Raw genomic sequence first — 22,077 nt, 5'->3', positions numbered from 1 at the left:
TTCTCCATGTTGCGGCAAATGGCAGAATTTCATTCTTTTGAACAGCAGAGTAGTGTTCCATTGTGTATATATACCACAGTTTCCTTATCCAATTGTTCGTTGATGGACATTTAGGTTGGTTCCAACTCTTGGCTATTGTAAATAGAGCTGTGATAAACATGGGAGTTCAGGTATCCCTTCAACATGATGATTTCTATCACTTTGGGTATATACTCAACAGTGGAATAGCTGGATTGTGTGGCAGTTCTATCTGCGGTTGTTTGAGGAAATTCCATACTGTTTTCTAATTACAGTCCCACCAAATGTAGGAGGATTACCCTTTCTCTGCATCCTCATCAGCATTTGTTATTCTGTCTTTTTGCTAATAGCCAGTCTAAATGGGTGAGATAATATCTCAATGTGGTTTTGATTTGCATTTGCCTGATGCTTAGTGATGTTGAGCATTTTTTCATGTATCTGTTAGCCATTTGTATATCTTCCTTTCGAGAAATGCCTATGCAGTTCCTTCACCCATGTCTTAATCAGGTAACTTGTTTTCTTAAGGTTAAATTGTTCGAATTCCTTGTATATTCTGGATATTAATCCCTTATTGGATACATAGTTTGCAAATATTTTCTCCCATTCTGTAGGTTGTTTTTTCTCTCTGTTGACTGTTTCTTTTGCTGTGCAGAATCTTTTTAGTTTACTATAATCTCATTTGTTTATTTTTTCTTTTATCGCATGTATTTTGGGGATCTTACTCCTAAAGTCTTTGCCCAGTCCTACTTCCCGAAGTGTTTCGCCTGTTTTCTTTTTGGAGTTTTATAGTTTCAGGTCTTGTATTTAAGTCTTAATCCACTTTGAGTTGATTTTTCTATATGGCAAGAGTTAAGGGTCTAGTTTCATACTTCTACATATGGACGTCCAGTTTTCCCAGTACCATTTATTGAAAAGGCAGTTTTCCCTAATGTATGTTCTTGTTGCATTTGTCAAGGACCAGTTGGCTGCAAGTATGTGGATTGATTTCTGGGTTGTCTATTCTGTTTCATTGGTCCAAGTGTCTGTTTTTATGCCAGCACCATGCTGTTTTGGTTACTATAGCTATGTAGTATAATTTGAAATCAGGTAGTGTTATGCCTCCAGGGTTTTTTGTTTGTTTGTTTGTTTGTTTGTTTTTTGCTCAGGATTGCTTTGGCTATTGGGGGTTCTTTTGCTGTTCCATATGAATGTTAGGATTGTTTTTTCTATTTCTGTGAAGAATGGCATTGGTATTTTGATGGGGATTGCACTGAATCTGTAGATGGCTTTGGGTAGTGTGGACATTTTCACAATGTCACTTCTTCCAATCTAGTAGCATGGAATGTCTTTCCATCTTTTTGTGTCCTCTAATTTTTTTCAGCAATGATTTATAGTTCTTGTAGAGATCATTTATCTCCTTTGTTAAATTGATTCCTATGTATTTCATTTTTTTGATGACTACTGTGAATGGCCTTGCTTTCTTGATTTCTTTTTCTTCTAGTTGTTATTGGAGTATAAAAACACCACTGAATTTGTGTCTTAATTTTATATCCTGCAACTTTACTGAAATCATTTATCAGCTCTGAGAGATTTTTGTAGAATCATTAGGTTTTTCTATGTATAGGATCATTTCATCTGCAAACAGGGACAATTTGACTTCCTCTTTTCCAATCTGGATGTCCTTTATTTCTTTCTCTTGCCTGATTGCTCTGGCTAGTACTTCCAATACTAAGTTAATTAGGAGTGGTGAGAGTGGGCATCCTTGTCTTCTTCCTGTTCTGATATGATATTGGTAGTGACTTTGTCACATATGGCTTTTACTGTGTTGAGATCCTTTCTATACCTAATTTGCTGAGAATCTTTATAATGAAGGGATGATGAATTTTGTCAAATGCTTTTTTGTGTCTATTGAGATAATCATAAGGTTTTTGTCCTTGATTTTGTTGATGTTGTGTATAACATTTATTGACTTGCATATGTTAACCATACTTGCATCCCTGTGATGAATCCTATTTGATGATGATATGTAATTTTTTTGATGTGTTGCTGTATTCTATTTCCTAATATTTTTTTGAGAATTTTTGCATCTATGTTCATCAGAGATATTGGCCTATAGTTTTCTTTTTTGTCATATGTGTCTGGTTTTGGTGTTGGACAAAGGTATTGGCCTCATGGAATCAGTTTGGGAGAATGGCCTCTGTTTCAACTTTCTGGAATAGTTTGAAGAGAATTCACATTGATAATTCTCTTTAAAGGTTTGGTATAATTCAGCAGTAAAGCCATCCAGTCCTGGTTTTTTCTTTGTTGGAAGATTTCTCATTACTGCTTCAGTCTTGTTGCTTGTTATTGGTCTGTTCAGGTTTTCTATTTCTTCTTGGTTCAGACTTGGTAGTTTGTATGCGTCCAGAAAGGCATCCATTTCCTCCAGGTTTTCAAATATGTTGGCATATAGTTGTTGTAATAGTCTTTAATTATTCTTTGTATTTATGTGGTATCGGTGTCTCCTTTTTCATTTTTGATTTTTATTACTTGGGTCCTCTCTCTTCTTTTTTTTCACCTAGCCTGGCTAATAGTTTGTCTATTTTGTTTATTTTCTCAAAAAACCAACTTTTTGCTTGATTGATCTTTTGTGTCATCTTTTGGGTTTCATTTAGTTCTGCTCTGATCTTAGTTCTTTCCATCTACTAATTTTTGGGTTGTTTTGTTCTTGTTTTTCTAGTTCTTTGAGGTGTAGTGTTAATTTGTTGATTTGAAATCTTTCTATTCTTTTGATGTAAGTGTTTATTGCCATAAACTTCCCTCTTAGTCCTGCTTTTGCAGTATCCCACAGGTTTTGATATGATATGTCTTTATTTTCATTACTTTCAGGAAATTTTTTGTTTTTCTTGTTTAATTTCTTCTTGGATCTACAGGTCATTCAAGAGCATGTTGTTTAATTTCCATGTATTTGTATAGTTTCTAGAGCTTTGCTTGTTATTGATTTCTAGTTTTAATCCACCGTGGTCTGAAAAGATACTTGAAATGATTTCAATTTTTTTAAACTTGTTGAAACTTGATTTGTGACCTAACATGTGGTCTGTCCTGGAGAATGTTCTGTGTGTTGATGAGAAGAATGTATATTCTGTAGTTGGGTGAAATGTTCTGTAGTTATCTGCCAGTTCCAATTGGTCTAAAGTGTAGTTTAAATCTTGTGTTTCTCTGTTGATTTGTTTTCTAGATAATCTGTCCAGTGCTGAGAGAGTGGTGCTCAGGTCCCCAACTATTATTGTTAGGATCTATCTCTTTCTTTAGGTCTAATAGTGTTTGCTTTATACGTCTGAGGGTTCTGGTGTTGGATGCATATATATTTAGGATTGTTTTGTCTTCTTGCTGGATAGATCCCCATTACGATTATATAATGGCCTTGTTTGTCTCTTATTGTGTTTTTTGGCTTAGAGTCTATTTTGTCCAATATAAGAATAGCTACTCCTGCTTGTTTTGGGTTTCTATTTTCTTGGTATGTCTTTTATAGTCCCTCACTATTACTCTGTGTGTGTCTTTACTGGTGAGCTGAGTCTCTTAAAGACAACATATAGTTGTGTCTAGGTTTTTTTTTGTTTTGTTTTGGGGGGATTTTTTTTGACCAGCAAGGGGATCACAACCCTTGGCACAGTGTGGTCCAGTGAGCTCACTGGCCATCCCTATATAGGATCCAAACCCATGGCCTTGGTGCTTCCCAGTGCCGCACTCTCCCAAGTGAGCCACGGGGGCCAGCCCGTGTCTAGGTTTTTAACCTGATCAATCAGTTGTAATTTTTGAGTGGGGAATTTAAGCCATTTACATTTAGGGTTGTTTGAAAGGTATTAATTACTTCTAGCATTTTATTGATTTTTGTTTGGATATGTTAAATATCTTATTTCTTTCTTCCCTTTTATTGTTTGTCTTTGGTGTTTGTTGGTTTTTTGAGGTGGTAAGATAGTTTCTTTCTCTTTCTCATTTGCATTTTTGTTCTACCAGTGGGTTTTCTTTCTTTCTTGTTTATTTGTGGTAATGATTATTGTTTTTCAGACTCCCTTGTGGATTTCTTGCAGGGCTGTTCATGTGGTGGTGAACTCCTACAATTTTTGTGTGTCTGGGAAATATACTATTTCTGAAGGATAGCCTTGCTGAGTATAGCATTCTTGACTGGCAGTTTTCTTCTTTTAATATTTTGAATATATCATCCCATTCTCTTCTGGCCCATAGAGTTTCAGTTGAGAAGTCTGGGATTAGTCTGATAGGGGCACCCTTATAGGTGACTTGATGCTTTTCTTTTGCTTCTTTTATGATTCTCTCTTTGTCTTTCAGCTTTGCCAGTTTGTCTATAATATGTCTCAGAGAGGACCTTTTTGGGGTGAATCTGTTTGGGGATCGTTGAGCCTCCCGGATCTGAAGGTCTGTGTCTCTCCCTATACCTGGGAACTTTTCCACTATTATTTCTTTGAATAGGTTTTCCATGCCTTTTCCTTTCTCCTTCCCTTCTGGAACACCTATGATTCAGATGTTTGTGTGCTTAAGGTTGTCTGCTAGCTCTCTTAGGTTTTCCTCATTTTTTTTTATTCCTATTTTGTCTGCCTGGGTTATTTCAAAAAGACCATCTTCAATATCAGAAATTCATTCTTCTGCTTGCTCTAATCTTCTGCTCAAAGCTCTCAGTTGAGTTTTTTATTTTGTCAAATGAAATCCTTCAGTTCCAGGAGTCCTGCTACATTCTCTTTTAAAGTACTGATTTCTTTGTAAATTACCTCTATATCCCGGATACTTTTTCTCATTTTGTTGTGTCATCTAAGTGAGTCTTCTTGTATTTCATTGAGTTTCCTTAAGACTGTTGCTCAGAATTCCTTTTTAGTCATTTCAAGGGTTCCTGCTCTGTGGGTCTGGCACTTGAGAATTATTGTATTCCTTTGGTGGTGTGATATTTTCTTGTTTTTGTTTTTGTTTTTGTTTTTTTGTATTTCTAGTATCTCCACATAATGTCTACTCATCTGGTATAACAGTTGCTTCTTCTATTACTCTGAAGTGGCTTTGAGGAGAGATTTTCTCCTGTAGATATGTTTATATTGACCATTGAGTAGGGTGTTTTAATACTGGTTCTGGGTGGACATAGTAGTGTAGTCTCTTTGTGGGTAGTACAGGTGTATTCAGTGTTGGAGTTGTGTGTGAGTGCCTCCATGGCCTGAGCACTGGGGCACTTAGAGATTCTTTGCTGAGGTTAGTGACACTGTGTTTGTTCACTGAGGACATAGGTGAGCTCTCAAGTTCTTAAGAGAAGTGCCTGGGTGTCCTGTCACTTATTGGCTGGGGTGGGTGACTATGGGTGGGCTTGTTGCCACCCCAGCTACCATCCTGTGACCCTGATGGGTGTTCTGGTGTATACTGGCATTACTCAGTGTGAATGGGTGACCATGGATGTGGCTTCTCTTTCCTCTAACCTACAGGCAGAGGCTCCTCCTGGGTCCTTGCTTCTCCCAAGTGGGGAATGAGTTGGTGGTGATTGGGAATTTTCTTCCTTACTCTGTTTGGCTATCCTGGGTTTCTGCACTCTCAGAGGGTTCCACATGTGTCTCTCCTCAGATCCCGGCAGTTGCACGTGCTACACACATACCTCCCACCACCAGGTGTGCCTGTGCTCATTCACTTCTTTCCCCAGGCTCTACTAGTGACTCTTCCTCTATCAATGCAGTTGAGTGGTTGGCAGGCTGACTGCATGGCAGCAGTGGTGTCTACTGCTATGGTGGCAAGCCACCCTTGCAGCAGCAGTGGCTGTAGCAGTAGATGTGGCACACCACCCCTGCAGCAGTGGTGGGGGCTGCCCTTAGCTCCTGAGGTACCCATGCACTTCTGCCATCTGTTGGGTGGGGGCTGCCCTCCTCTTCTTTGATTCTATACACATATATTATGTGTTTTCTTTCTCTATTTTGTTAGTTTTGAAAGCTTATTTACATCCATTAGTGTAGCAAGGTGCAAATAAGTTCATTCAAAAATACTTTCTGAGCATCTATTTAATGCCATGAACTCTTCTAGGTAACAGGATTCCATAGTGAACAAAACTATGTGGTTCTTACCCTCAGGGAGCTTAATTTTGTGAACACATGAAAGGTGTGTTAAGGCAAATCTAGAGAATAGATATGTATTCTCCCAATGATTTGGGGCAAGTGGCTTAACCTCTCTGAACTTATTTCCTTTTTATTAAACTTGGGCTGGATAATACCTTCATTTTGTAAGATTTTTGTGAGGAGATCAAACATGTAATATATACCTGTCACATAGCAGGTTCTCTGTTAATACCCATCACTTTCCCACTTAAAACCACTATAAGTTTTGTTGAAATGCTTCTGATTTAAATTTTAAATATTAAATCAGAAAAACAGGTGTTTCATATAAGTTAAGGGATGGATGCTTAAATATAAATTTTATTTTATAAAAGGTCCAACCTGACTCTATTGAAAGCAGGGTAAGAAAGGAAGGAGGAAAACTTAAGGGAGTTTCCCTTTAAAAAGAAAGGGATTAAGAAAGAAGAAGCCATTGGAAGGAGAGAGATCTGGTTCTGATTGGGAAGAGAGAGACATCAGGCAGATATTATGGTGGTTCCATCCAGATCAGAACCTTGAGGCTTCCTCTTTCCTATCCATTCTGTTTTGCCTCCAGGGAATAAATCTGGAAGCAGATAACTTGGAGGGGAAGTTTCTTGTTCTTTTTTCTAACAGACATTTTGTCAGGTCTCTCTTTAGAGAGCTAAGAAAGGCAAGCACTTCTAACACAACTATTTTAAGGAAGTTATTTGTTTTTCAGCTTTTTCTTTTTTCATTTTAAAGATGGAGAATTGAATAAAAGTACCTGATAAGCTTGCCTTCTCATGCATCACAGAAATGTGAAGCATATATGTCCAGAACATGAACCCTTACTCAAGGCACAGCTACTGCTCACCTAATGGCAGCCTGTCCTGTTTGCTGACAAGATACTCGAGAGGAAATAAACATTCTGCTCATGCTGACTGTGCAACTTCAACATGTTAGAAACATGGAGTCTGAGTTCCATAAAGTGTTAACTTAAGGGTGCCTGGAAAGGATATTCATAATCATTTGCCAAAATGGGAGATCTATCTCCTAACACGGAGTAATTCTGGCTGCGAAAGGTTCTCACAAGCCAAAAAACCTATTTCTATTTAGCTCATCCATACGTGTCAAGTACCAAGAGAGTCAGCTTGCTGATCTTCAGCTCCTGAGTTAAACCCAGATTCAAATCCCACCACGGCCACCTTAACTTAAGTATTATTAAAGGAAGTATTAGAACCTACTTTGCTGGAGTGTTCTAAGGATTCTGTTTGATCTTCCACATGAAGAGTTTGGCAGAGTGCTGTTACTTTCCTGACCTTGTTTTTCCTTTTTGCTGTTAACTGATGGACACAAAAAATAATACAGGAGGCATTGATGTGAAGCCACTCGAGCACAGAACGGGACGGTACTTGGTCAAGTCCTCATATCTGTGGACCATGTTCCACATCCACAGCTGGCCTTGAGCTGGCCTGAGATGTAGAGAAACTGGAGAGTTGAGTAGCACTTGAGGACTCTGAAAAAATTATCAAGTGTTTTCATTCATAAGACCCCTTTTTATGTCTACTGTCTGTGGATGTGTCTCATGAGTGCACAAAAACATACACCAACTGTAGCATAGTGTTTATATCATCTACAAAAGGTGATATCTGTTGTCTTGCCCAAGGGAACAGAGAGATGAAGGAGAAAGGAGCAAAGAAGGAAGAAAAGGAAACTAATGCTTCTCAGATGCCCACAATATTCCTTCCCTACATGGGGTTTATCTGCTATAATACTGTGAAATGGGTGTCATTATTCCTGTTTTAACAGATCAGAACAGAGAAGCTCCGAAAGGTGTCCTTTCCCAAAGTCATACCCTTGTAAGTGGGCCTTACCCACCAGATGCGTGGCCTGTGTGGCAATGGGGACTTATCCAATAGTGCTACCTGGAGTCCATATGCTTTTGTACAAGGAGGAAACGAACCGTGGTGGAAATTTAGGAGAATCGCTAAGTGGAATCTGTTGGTGTTAGAAGGACATGCCTCGGTGTTAGACAAACTTGGCTTCTAATCACAGTTCTAATCTGAGGTAATAAAACATAGTCATTAAAAGCACCAACCCTGAGGCCAGACCCTGGGCTCTTGTCTCAACTCTGACACTAGTTCTTCCCACTTAACCTCTCTGTGTCTCAGTTTCTTCAACTATAAAATGGCCATGATAAAAGTATATACCTCAAGGAGTTGCTATGATCTAGGTACTATCAAAATAAATGTAAAGCATTCAGCACAGTATCTGGCACATATTAAATGCTCAATAAGTGATCATTACTACTACTTCCATTACTACTTTTGCCACTATTAGTATTGTTACTAGGTGCCTGTCTTTGGACAAGTTATGTCCTCTGGGCTTCAGGTACCTCTTCTGTAAAATGAGGATGTCTTTGTGAGATTCACAGTTGAAAACTTTATAACATGATTGATACCACTTTGGTAGTTATCTTTATTAGCGAGATGCTCTGATGCGCATCTTTTCTTTGGACCATGACACTCTTCCAATAAGTTTACAGTTCTGAACAGTTGCCTTTGAAGTAGAAATGGTCTCATTCATTGTTAAACATTGAATAAAGAAATGTTTTCTTGGAGGCTTCAAAATAGACAGCATATCTAAACGGCAGCCACCTTCTCCAGGGCTGGCTCTATAAACACCCTCTGTGCCTCCTTCTTTCTCAGGTTGTTCAGGAAATTGCTTAACTCAGAAAGTTGGAAAATGTTCTCTACCTTCCCCTATGCAGAACACATAATCCCACTGTATTTTCACTTAAAACATCACTGCAATTTTCAACTTTTTCCAATAATCTTCAAAAACTGGGTGACTTTTCTATGCATCGCTTGTCACTAAGCTAATTCGGGTTGGTTTCAATATCACTGAACATAAATGTGCTAGTCCTTCCTTAAGGCATCTTTGATTAAAGTTATGGTTCCTTCTCTTTCATTTTATTTAACCTCTATGCCAGCCAGGTCTCCATAAATCTTAGGATCAAGATAGGATCGGCTCAAAGCACTACTGCACTGTGAAATGCAACACCTCCCCCTCCCAGCACCACTTTACAAAATTTCTGTGAATTCTGGGGACGACAAATTCTCTGGCCCTAAATTCCTGCTTCTGCTTTATAAGGGTTTTTTGTGGAATTTTGTTTAATTCATTCAACACATATTTGAATACCTACTATGTACAGGTATTTTTCTGGTCTCTTCATGTATGTCACTGAGCAAAACATACAAAGAAGTCACTTCCCTGTCTTCTTTCTTCCACACTTTGTCTATCTGAATATGGAACTTTTGACTCCATTCCTCAATTATAAGCAAAAAGGCTGCATCGTACAGAAAATATTTGTGTCCCCAGCAAATATCACTGAAGGTTTGGGGAGACAACTCTGGAGTTGAGGGGGCGGGTATTGGGAAGAGGACAAAATTATCACAAAAAGTTGTTTTAATTATGTAGATTTTTAAGCCAATCTTTCTCTCCTTTCTTCCCTTCTGGATTGCTGCTATATTTTAGCTCAAAATAAGTGTGATTTTCAATACCTGCACAAGGGCTCTGCAGAAAATATGAAAAGGCCCCCTGGCTGAGCCATAAACTCATAACCACTTTTCCCTTGGCTACTGAAATGAGACCACAGTTGTGAAATCATCACTGGGGAGTACTGCATTAAATTCTTAGCCAGGAGCCAGCATCATCCCTAGTCTCTGCCTGGGACGTTGGTGGAGAGATTTGGGAAGGAGGTGGTTCTGTCCTTCTATAACCTAGGTTTGGGAGTAACCTCAAAAAGTTTTATGCAGGTAGGAATATATATCACCTGTCTGTCCATCCATGCCTTCATTCATTAATTCAACAAAACTTCATTTAACACGTCTGTACCTACCAGACCCTGTATTTTTGACAACATACAACAGAATGAGACCCAAGGTCCAACTTCAGGGATATCACAGTCTAGACTTCAATAAAGAAAATACGGTGACTGAGCTGAATCTGGAAGAATAAGTGGAATTCACCAGGTGAAGATGAAAAAAAGGGAATGTTAAGTGAAGGACACGGCCTCTGCAGAGACAGAGAAGCAGTCTTAATGTGTGACGTTGAGTGGTGCAATAGAGCTGGAGATTGGGGTGCTTCAGGCGACGAGGTGATGGCAGAGCATCCTGCAGACCTAAGCAAGGATAAGGGCACCAAGGGTCCCTTCCCTGTAGAGCATTCCATGGTGCCAGGCAACTCTTACAGCTTGGACTGTCCTCTGTGGAAGTTTGGTGCCCTGTAGTAAGATTGACTTCTAAGAGCCACGTTTGCACGAAAGAAGACATCAGCTTTCTGAAACACCAATCCACGTTAATCAAAGGAAAGATCAAATTTGTGTATTTTTGTCAGCCCTTGCTCTTGCCTCTGCAGTTACAAATATTATATACAGAGGAACTATATTTGTAAAAGATCTCAGAGTTCTAAAGTACCTAATTTCACTGTTCATTCTGGGGAAGGGGAAAGAGATTTTTAAGAAGTTGACATGAGATGATATGATTTAAAAATAAAATCATAAACATTCAAGTAACTTAAACTTGAAAACAAACAAATGAGTACAAATCTACAGTACTAATTAAAGACCTAACTCAACAATAAATTATTTATAGAAGAATCCAAGTTAAACTTTTGCAAAAACTGTCAGTCACTTTCTTTGCTTACTGTGACGTAGTTTTTGTTTTATTATTGTAACTGAAACCATGATGATATTAAAATATCCAAATTCAGTGGGGCTGAACGTATACAGACTGTGGGACGTAAGTTGAAATCCTTGGACTTCTTCAAATGAGCTTGTTTGCTTGTAATTTTTTCTTCTAAAAATGAGGTTTTCTGGAAAAACCAATTAAGAATGATGCGTAATCAGGTTTTTTTGTCTTATTGTACTTTAATAGGTTGTAAATGACTAGAAGGAAATAGTGTGGTATTGTTAATTAGAACAATTATAAGTTTTCGGACATATAAATTTTGATAGGCTGAAACCATATTAAGGAGCTTTCTTCAGTTCAGTATTTATAGAAATAGCTTAAGTGGAGAATCTAACATGTCTTCTACTTTCTGAGAACTTTTTAAAAGTTTTATGAAAAATAGCAATATTAATGTGGGAACAACTTGGATCTTAAAGGAATAAAATTTTTCTGTATATATAACATCTATCCAGAATTCGTATCAGCTTTGACCCATCTAATAAAATATCAGTGTCATGTAGTTGCTTTTATCTTTGGACCTAAAAGGCCATAATGCATTATTTAGCAGGTTGAACTGAGTTCAGGCAAAATCTCTTTTAAAAGTTAATTTAATCTCTTTTGATATATATCTGAGAGTTAGAAAGAAGAAAATGTAGGGGCTGGTAGGGAATCCATTTATAGTGGATTGAGAAAAACTTTATAGGCAACTTAAAATTGCTATTATCAAATTACTCTTCTGCCTATTTATAGTGGCTTAGGACCCAGAATATGGACATATTTCCAATATAGGAGATAAAGGCAATCATGCTTAATGCCCAGCACAGAGTGGAAATGATTCAATACCTTCTTGAATTAAATGGTTCACAAAACTGTCCTAATCCTTTGGAACTAGAAACAAGATATGAATGTGGTGCCTATTTATAATTCATCAGACAAACCAGTGAACTAATTAGTAGAATTATATTCTTTTGGAACTGCTAGAAATGTTTCAACAAGCCTTCTGTGTTGACTCCTTTCTTAGACTTTGAAAGTTGGAAGTCATCTTTTTTATTCTGATTATATAACTTTGGTTGGATAGATTTCCTAATATAACTCTATATTTGTCAATCCTACAGCACATAAAACAGTAGATGAATTCATTAACAATCTTATGGTACCATGGAGTTTTGCAACTGCAGCTAAAATGGGTCAGATCCAGACTTGCCTTGGGTTTCTATTGTTAGGGGGAATCCATTAACTTTTTCATTTCATTATAATGTAGCATCATCAAATTACTATTTGAAAATAATAGTTCTTTCAGATAGTATGGAATGGACATCCAAATACATATAGAAAATAATTTTCTCCACTAATAGGATTTTGCTGATTTATAGCATTTTTAGAGCATATTGAATGCTCATTTTTACATATATTATCTCTTTGATCCTCACAAAAACCCTGCAAATCAATGAGGCAGTTAATTAGTACTATACCCACTTAGAGAAAACCAATTTTTCTGCCCAAGGTCACATAAGAAAATGTTGTTTCTGGATCTCAAACCTTCCATTTCTGACTCCATGTCCCATGCTCTGTCAACACAGACCCCACCTAACCTCAGTAACCACAATATATAAAGCTATGTTGCCACACGCAACTGGGTTAGGGCATCCCTCAGCAACTTGGAGTTGATAGATAAGCAAATGGAATAATGCCTGAGAAAAGGCAGAAATTTGACAACTATTTCCTTCTCCTTCTGGTTTGTCAGTTGGACAACATCTAAGAAAAGAAATATGGAATATAGATTTTGGAACTGGGTCTAGGCACAATCCAGATACTGGCTTCAAAACCACTAGAATCCTAACTATCTGGAGTTTTCTACCTGGTTGTCCTCCCAGCCCAGCCTCATGGGTGTCAGTAAGTATAGTGGGGGAAAAAATTGAGAGGTGTTTTTTTTTAATAAACACTTCAATGGTAGATCCAAAAACAAATTTCATAACCTATTGATAGTTATAACAAGTGTCCTACATTTAAAACTAATCAGAACTGTGACTTTAGTCAGAAAGTTTGGTAGAAAAGTAAAATGAACTGGTATATCATCTGCATACCAATAGAAATGTGAGTTATAGATTTATGGTAATTAGAAACAAGGAAACTGGCTTTATTTATTTAAACTAGCTTTAGGCACTCCAGGGAATTTAATTTATTTAAAATTCCCTATGGACATTATAAGCTGTTGTCTTCATACAAAAGTCAGAACAGGCTAAGCTATATCTGACAGCCAGAGACAAGCTGTAAGACCTGCCCCCAAATATGCTGCAGAGATATTAATAGCTTTAAAAAAAAAAAAAAAAGTACCTGTGGTACATGATTACTTTCCAAATGTTCTACTTCTTGTTCTATTTTTATGTGCATTATACATACCAATTACATATTTTGACTGATATCTGTATTAACTGAAGTCTCTAAAATGACATAATTTAATAAACTTTTAGTTGGAAACAACTTTTTTGGAGTATTCAGATTTAGAAATATAAAGAAATATTTTTTGGTGGATGAATACAAACATAATTCTGCATCCTTTGCCACCTACCTCACAAGGACAAGTAGGCCAGCAGAGTACATGAGCTCAGCAGCAATAGTTCATAGTCAATTAATATTTATTGAGTATCTACTATGTACCAGGCATTGTGAAAAGTGCTTTCATATATACTGTCTCATTTAATTCTCGCAAATTTATGAAGTAGATAGATAGTAATTCTATCCTATTTTCAGAAGATAAAATGGAGGCTTAGACAGAATAATTTATGAAGGGCAGAGCTGGGATTGAAACTCCTCTCTTCTGACTCCAGTCCTGGTGTTGGTGCCAGCACACCTTGTGGCCATCCATTGGTCCATTAGCTGGTAATTCACCTTGATCACACCTGGCTACATGCTGACTGATAACTGAGGCTCACAGTTCTGAGGTCTTGCTGCACTTTCCTAACTCTTCTCCACAAGGTGAGAGGGACCATTCATCTGCTTTCAAAGAACCCAAAGGCATCAAGAGGAGCCAGTCCACACATTGCCAATGACCCCCAGAGAAATATCATGATAAGCAGAGATGTCAGAATCAGATCGAGGACTTTAGAACAGGTATTCCCAAAGCTTCAGCTTCTTTCTTAGAGCTGTTTCAGGGAAGTCAGGCAAACAGTGCACCTTAGCTGCAGACCTTCTTGGCTAGCAGCTTGTAAACTTGGCCTAGTTTCTGTACGTTACTTTTCCTAAGTTATATCAACAAAACTGGGGCATTTGGTGACTGGGGAACAAGCTGATAAAAAATACACCTACCAGAAAATGAGGAAAGCCACAAAGAAGAGTACTGAATAGTCAGGCTCCAAGGCCACAATTCTAGCTCAAGTAGTAATAGAATTTGCCTGAAACAGTCATAAAGGGAGTGAATTCCAATTCACCAGTTAATAGTCCTCCTCTAGAATGAGAACAGATACAGTGAGATTCTTACCTGACAGGATAAATTTGCTGTCTCAGACTCAATAATTTGATAACAGTATATTTAACATATGGTCTTTCCATCTGTTTTTTTTTTTTTTTAAGGAGGGAATTCATTCTCTTTGCTCCAAGATAATGACCTTCAACATTTAAAGGCCTCCAATTTGGTAGGGGGATGAAATCCTTTCTTGTGACTTGTTTTTTGACTTGGTATGTATATTTTATTTACTAAAGGCAAGAAGTTCGGGGAATAGATCTAATCACCAATGAGTAAAAGAGTTCCAGAGGTAATGATCAATCCAAGAGAATTTTTTCATGGTCTTGACCACATATTTACCTTCAGGGATTCTTATTCATCATATTTACTTGGGAATACTTTTCAGTCATAGAAAATGTGGTAAAGACAGGACTGATAAAGGAACCAAATTTTTATACATGCTTCCTTCCCAATGTCCTTACCATCAACTTTCAACATGTTAAGATCCTATACACTACACCATCCTGGCTACCTGCATACACTTAAACCCAGCCTCAACACCTCTTCTCCTACTTCCTCCCAGAAAGAGGCCATGTCTCACCACCCTTGGTGCCAAAACACCATTGACTCAGCATAGTCTAAGCAACTTACCTATGCTGGGGCTGAATGACTCTCATGGTTTACTTTCTCTTGAGTGTTGGGATGTCCATTCATTTGTACAAGTAAGATCCAAGCAGTCTGGAGTGATTGTACGTGTGGGAGAATTTTTCAAAAAGAAAAAAAAGTAATCTTTAGGACTTTGTGTTGTGTTTTTAGTCATTTTCCTTTTTCACAAAAGTAACCAAAAGAAAAAAAATGTTGGCTGTTTGCAAATGATCTGAGATATTTGACAAGGAATTGAAAATAATAACAGTAAACCTTCAGTTGGGATTATATTTTTTGACTAAATATTTCACACAATCATCAAAGGCCTCTGAAAATGTAACAAATTTGGGATTTATCATACAAGAAAACATCTCATTCTACATTTACTTTTTAATTATCAAGTATGTATTATTTATGCCATCCTCAATATGAGGCCAAAGTCAAAAGAAAAAAACTTTTAAGCTAGACCACCATAGACAGAAAAAGTTCCTTACAGATGCATAATAGAGAGGTCATCTTTAAAGGAAAATAAGTCTCAAGTAATTTAGAGCCACATTAATCAGAGGAAGCCTGTTAGTAAAACTTCACTAATGAGAACGGTTATAGATGAATGAGGACTGAGAGCTATTACCCTGACCATTTGTGACAAGAACATTTACTAAGCAAAGAGGGTAAATAAGCCTGGGGACATGGTGAGAATGAGATGGGGCGAAGGTTTAACCTTCTCAAAAGAACAAACAGCAAATTGTTAGAAAAATGGATCTTTTTAATTTTAAAAAAAAGGTCTTATCTGTCCTTTGGAGCAAATTTGAAGCATCTTTATCTGGTAACACTTTATTAATTTTAATGAATTTTTATCTAGATGCTCGAAATGATTTCATTTCCTTAAAAGTCTAATTAAAACTTATCTGATTCACAATCATCTTCCGTCAAAGTTGGCTATATAATGTGATTTCAGTATCTTAATCTGAAAAATATATCAAATACATATATTTATCGAGTGCACATGAGTGTCTATTTGGGGCCCACAGAGAACTATACCAAATAATGCAAAATGGTGCAAAAGAAAGGCAAGGAGTGCTTTGGAATCAGTGGTGAGTATGGCCATTGAATCACTGAAGACTGATTTGAGTGGAGACATAGGCTGACTCAGTTTCCTCAGAAGTGCTGCTGGATGGTCAGGAATGCACCATGAGGCAGGAGAGGAGGAAGTGCTGAGGCCGGTTGTCTGGTGGAGAGGTTATACCGTCAGAGTGGCGATCTATGCTAGACGCCAGTGCTTTCTGCCTTAGGCCTACATGCTCCAGGTTTTTTGAGAGTGTGTTTTAAGGACTTCAGGATGAAAGCTACTGACTGGGCACCCAACAAAATCTGTGAGTCCTGTTAGGAAAGACTGCCTGAATCCTTAGCAAAAATAGCAAGAGCAGTAGCCATAGCAAAGTGGCCTGCTAGGGTGGGGAGAGCCATGACGTAAATGCGGGGTGCTGGGAGCAGCGGCGCCAGGATAGGCCACCCAGAGGTGACAGTGAGGGAGGCAACAGCTCCAGGGACAGCATAGCAGCAATGGGTGCCACACTGACTTGAAGAGAAGACACCAACCCAGAGCCGACTTATCCATGAGGCACAGTGGACACAGTGCACAACACTTTTAAGGGCCCATGAAATTGTTTACATTTTAATCTCTCTTAAAATCAGAGCCTCCAAAATGACTATTTGACAATAATAAATGTGTAACAATAAATCCAGTCTGGATTATTTTTGTTTTTATCCCGAAGCAATCATAAAATATAATTTTAAATTTTTTTTATGGAGGAAGGGGCTCATGAAAAGCAAAAGCACCAATGGCCCATGAAAGTTATAATGTCACCCTGCACCGATCATTCAGGCCAAGGAAAGTGAGGATGCTTATGGTGGGCTTAGAACTCCAGCAACTTTCATGGGCGGAGGCTTAGAGCGTGACTTTCTCCCACCAGCTCCCTCTCCAGGCCCAACCACATACGCGGTCTGGAAGGATAAAACTAAAAGTGCCAGTAAACACGTAACACAAAGTGAAGCACAGGAGTTATATGGTAAAATGTAATTAAAGTCACTCCTCGATATTCTCAGAAGGCCTTCTAGAAAAGGTGAGGGCTTGGAGCTGTGTGTACCTGTTGTCTTGAAAAAATAATGCTGGAGGGGAACAAAGATACTAAGAGAGAAATACACGGAGGGTCAGTTGGAAGTCCTCCTTTTAAATTCCCTCTGTCACTATTTCAAATAGGCACCAATTTCTCTGCTGCAACTTGACTGCCTTTATTAAGGAATTAGAAATCGTATTTTCCAGCTACAAACAGATCACTGAACCAATGGTGAATTCATTATGAGTTGTGAATTCCATATATGAATCTCTGGTTAAGAAAAGCGAGAATTCTGTTTTGCTTCCCAATTATTTACATCTAGATCTGTGCTTCCTTTGGAGTGTTTAGAAACAAGGATTGACCACCATGCCGAAATTTAGTTCTGTTTGTACCACCTTAAAAACCTATGAAACATTCTGTAAGCGGGGAAACGACTTGAGATAGAAAAGATAGAGCCAGCATGGTTTGAACCCTAATCTATTTTGGAAGAAATCTACAAGAACACACTTTACTGGGAAAGGACACAAAATGCAGGCAGGGATCATTGGCATTCAGAGGCTACCGCGAAACATTGCCCTGATCTTTTCCCATGTTGCGAATTTGTATACAGCATGACAGCACTTACTGTGACATTTACTTTCCCGCGTGAAAGAAGGTTATCTTGGCTCTGCCTGTGAGAGACAAGAACAGCCATTGGAAATTAGCCTTTTATTGCCCATTTCCTGCAGATACTTAAATCCAGGGTCCAGAATTTGTGAAATGTATAACTTTTTAGCATATGTAAAACTGAATACCATTTCATTTCAAACAATATTGCTAAAATTTTGTAGATAACAGTTATCTGTTTACACATATGTATATAAAGAAATATATTCAATATATTTATACTTAGAAGCTTGCTGGTAGTAGGTCTATCCTCAAAACATTCACCCTCAAAAACTACTTAAATCTCCAATACTGTAAAAATAAAAAATTTTGGAAAAAATTGATGAAAATAACAGGGTTTTATTTTAATTTTCTTATTTCTGTTTTTTTCTCAATTTTTAGGAACAATATGTATCAATTTTTATAATCAGAAGAAAATAAAGCTATTTTTTTTTAATTCATAGGTTAGGCAATGTGGGGTTAGCAGAGATGTCTAAGTTTAGCAGTCTTTTACTTTTCCCTAATCTAATATATATCCATGTCTTTTGTTTAATACCTCTGATAAAGAGAATGGATTATTGTTGATAAATTAAGAATCATAGAAATAATTTTTAAATTGCAAATTCCATGGTAGTAGTAATAGAATATGCAACTGGAAAATTGCTTATGAACTATGTGACTGTGGAATTGCATACTTTAAGTATTTCATACACCTAAAATAGATCTTAGGAAAATTTCAGTAAAGATGACATTTAATGGCATTTAGTTAGCATTTAATAAGAATTGGAGAGATACTAAAGCTTACAAACCCACTAAGATCTACAAAATAAAAAAGGAGTTTGTATACATGAAATGTTTAGGGTAGTTTTCTGTGAAGATAAAAGAAACAAAAGCGTTTTGTTAGAAATGTGCTTATGAGTGAAGTTATGAGTGGTTGGCTCTTATTGACAATTCCAGACTGGAGAAAGAAGAGATTTCCCAGAAAATGTTAGCTTAGAGACAATTACGTGATTATACTGAGAAGTGGCTGCTGCCCAAGATTTGAGTGCTATCATGAACAACCTGCATTCATGGCAGTCAGTGAGGGCAGCCAGGGAGAGACCTCCAGCCTCACCGAGCCTGATGTGCAGCTAAAAACATTGTGGTGGAAAAGGAAGCAGTTCGTAGGCCGGGGAGGCGGGTCTGGAGCCGGTGCTAGTCCAGCCACAATGTGGCTTTGAGATCTTGGCCAAATCACACCTTCTCTGAGCTTCAATGTCCTCAACAATCTGTGGAAGATACTCTACCCCACAGAGTTATCATGTGATCAAATAAAATTACAACAAACATCTAGCAGAGTGCTTGGTACATGGTAACTTCTTGAAATGGTTTAGTTCCCTTCCCTGTGAGACAGGCCTGGAGCCAACACATTATCTGAAGACATCTGGTGGCTCCACAGCCTGGTATTTAGACTGAGAAGATCCTGTGACATCCAATATTTTGTACTCTCTTTCTTACAGTCTATATTTTTTTTAAAAAGTAGTGGGCCACAATTTTCTTAGTAAATGTTAATGTCACTTGCTACTCTTTCAGAGTGGGAGAAAATATTTGCAAAATATACATCTGACAAAGGATTAATATCCAGAATATATAAGGAACTCAAACAACTTTACAAGAAGAAAACAAGCAACCCAATTAAAAAATGGGCAAAAGAGCTAAGTAGGCATTTCTCTAAGGAAGATATACAAATGGCCAACAGACATATGAAAAAATGCTCAACATTACTCAGCATCCGGGAAATGCAAATCAAAACCACATTGAGATACCATCTAACCCCAGTTAGGATGGCTAAATTCCAAAAGACTATGAACGATAAATGCTGGCGAGGCTGCGGAGAAAAAGGAACTCTCATACATTGTTGGTGGGACTGCAAAATGGTGCAGCCTCTATGGAAAATGGTATGGAGGTTCCTTAAACAATTGCAAATAGATCTACCATACGACCCAGCCATCCCACTGTTGGGAATATACCCAGAGGAATGGAAATCATCAAGTCGAAGGTATACCTGTTCCCCAATGTTCATCGCAGCACTCTTTACAATAGCCAAGAGTTGGAACCAGCCCAAATGCCCATCATCAGATGAGTGGATACGGAAAATGTGGTACATCTACACAATGGAATACTACTCAGCTATAAAAACGAATGAAATACTGCCATTTGCAACAACATGGATGGACCTTGAGAGAATTATATTAAGTGAAACAAGTCAGGCACAGAAAGAGAAATACCACATGTTCTCACTTATTGGAGGGAGCTAAAAATTAATATATAAATTCACACACACACATACACACATACACACACAAACCGGGGGGGGGGGGGAAGAAGATATAACAACCACAATTATTTGAAGTTGATACAACAAACAAACAGAAAGGACATTGTTGGGGGGGAGGGGGGGAGGGAGAAGGGAGGGAGGTTTTGGTGATGGGGAGCATTAATCAGCTACAATGTATATCGACAAAATAAAATTAAAAAAAAATAAATAAATAAAATAAAATAAAATAAAATAAAATAAAAAATAAAAAAAAAAAAGAAACTGAAAAAAAAAAAAAAAAAAAAAAAAAGTAGTGGGCCACAATTTTCTTAGTAAATGTTAATGTCACTTGCTACTCTTTCATTTATGTCTGCTTTTATAAGTTAATAAATAAAAAGATTATTCTCAAGAATTATTAGTTAGAAATGCTATCATTTTATGTATTTCATTAGGGAGAAAACAAATGATAAAAGAAACAGAGAAATATCAAAGAATTTTCCACAGCAAAGCACCAAGAAAAATAGAAGTCTCCCCTTATGTTGGTATTTTTTTCCAAACAGTCAAAAATATCTCAAGAAATACAATAAGGAAGTGGGAAAAATTGATTTTGAAATATTATTGTAAAAGAAATAGGCTGAAATAATTGCTGGAGGATGTCACAATGTGATAATCAACTTCTAAAAGTTCCCGTTTTTCTGTTGCTACAAATGACATAGAATCATAAAGTCTTAACATAACCTAAAGTATATAAACCACATATGCTTGAGTGTATATTCAGTGTATACTTTATTTTTGCTGTCTTCATGCTGTCTCAAATAACTGGTCAGTATTGACCCTTTGGTGAAGTTATATTTATAAAATTGAGTTTGAAGTGAGAATAATTATACAAATATATTTCTTACAATGTTTTAAGCTACTGACTTCAAAAAAGAAGGAAACCTGCATGGTTATATTCTTGTCAGCCCTGCAGAACTGCTGATAAGCAAAGTTGTATAGTGTCACGAATTGCTGAATCATTTATTAGTCAGGTTCTGAATTCTAGAAGCATTATCCAACAAGATAAATGGACAAGTCAAAAATAACACAGCTTGATTGTAAGATACCAGGGGAGGTAACAATACAATCTGGAGGAAATCTTGCTTTGATATATGAGTGTATTCACTTGACTTGGCAGTGGTTTTAGACAATATATCTGGTACCATGGAGATGTCATTGAGGCAGACCTTTCCTATTCTGTTCTCAGACTGTACCACACTTGTAAAACAGTGAGATTCATGGGATATTATCTCAAAAGCCAAAAGGCTATAAAGAAAAAGTTGCTAGCAAGCACTAACATGGGTGTCATGACTCTTTTCAGGTAGTAGGTGTAACCTTGAAGAAAAAGTGGCACTGTCTTCAAAAAAGTGACCTGACCCTGGCTTTGGTGGGTTTTTCTGCAAGAAATAAAAAGCACCGCATGTGTTTATTATACATCCTTTCTAGCTGACCACTGCTTTGTTCTAGAGTTCAGCATGAAAGGACTAATTTTGTTTTTGTTTTTATTTTTGTTTTAGTGAAATGGCATGTCCGTTGCTAATTCTATTATAGTTGCACATGTAAACAATATCTCTATGTAGTTTATGGATTGGTAGCATTTCAAATAAACGATATACTGAAAAATTGACCTGAAATTTTTTGAGATGCTTATCAATTGACATTGTTTTCTTAGCCCGAGAAAAGAGTCTGAATTATTATTTTTTAGAAAATATTAAACCTTGTAACATTAGATTTGTCCTTTTAAATATAGTAAAAGTTTAAATATAAGCATGCCACTTTGTTTATTGCTATGTTATTAGAACTTCTTGGAGCATGGAAAGAATTTTTCACAAATGATTTTGCTTTTTGAAAAAAATAAGCTGCAAAAATATTTGTTATAAACCGTATTTAGTCTGTAAAGGAACATAGCTTATAAAGGTATACTAAGCTGACAGTGTATAATGTTTCATCCAAGTAATTTTTATATTTTGATAAAATGTTAAAAAGTTTAATAGTGTCATAATAAATCTTTTCCCAGACTTCAGAATTGCATGCATCTCTATTTTAGGAAGTTCACATTGCTTCATTAAAGAAGAAACCTGGAATCATTATGCACCCC

General features: G+C 37.2%; 1 protein-coding gene across 6 annotated transcripts in view; it reads left to right on the top strand.

The window, feature by feature from the left end:
- Positions 1–22,077, top strand: part of PEX5L (peroxisomal biogenesis factor 5 like) — a 167,969-nt gene that overhangs the window by 52,869 nt on the left and 93,023 nt on the right. The window contains exon 3 of one of the 6 annotated variants that reach the window (XM_063093035.1): positions 21,301–21,366. The exons of the other annotated variants lie outside the window; for them this stretch is intronic. Within the exon in view, the coding sequence (XP_062949105.1) occupies positions 21,301–21,366 (66 nt within the window). The remainder of the gene's footprint in view (positions 1–21,300; positions 21,367–22,077) is intronic. 6 annotated transcript variants of the gene reach the window in all.

Source organism: Cynocephalus volans, chromosome 1 (genome assembly GCF_027409185.1).
Source record: "Cynocephalus volans isolate mCynVol1 chromosome 1, mCynVol1.pri, whole genome shotgun sequence".
NCBI lineage: Eukaryota > Metazoa > Chordata > Mammalia > Dermoptera > Cynocephalidae > Cynocephalus > Cynocephalus volans.
Note: the sequence above shows the minus strand (reverse complement) of the source record. Positions and strands in the feature narration are given on the sequence as shown.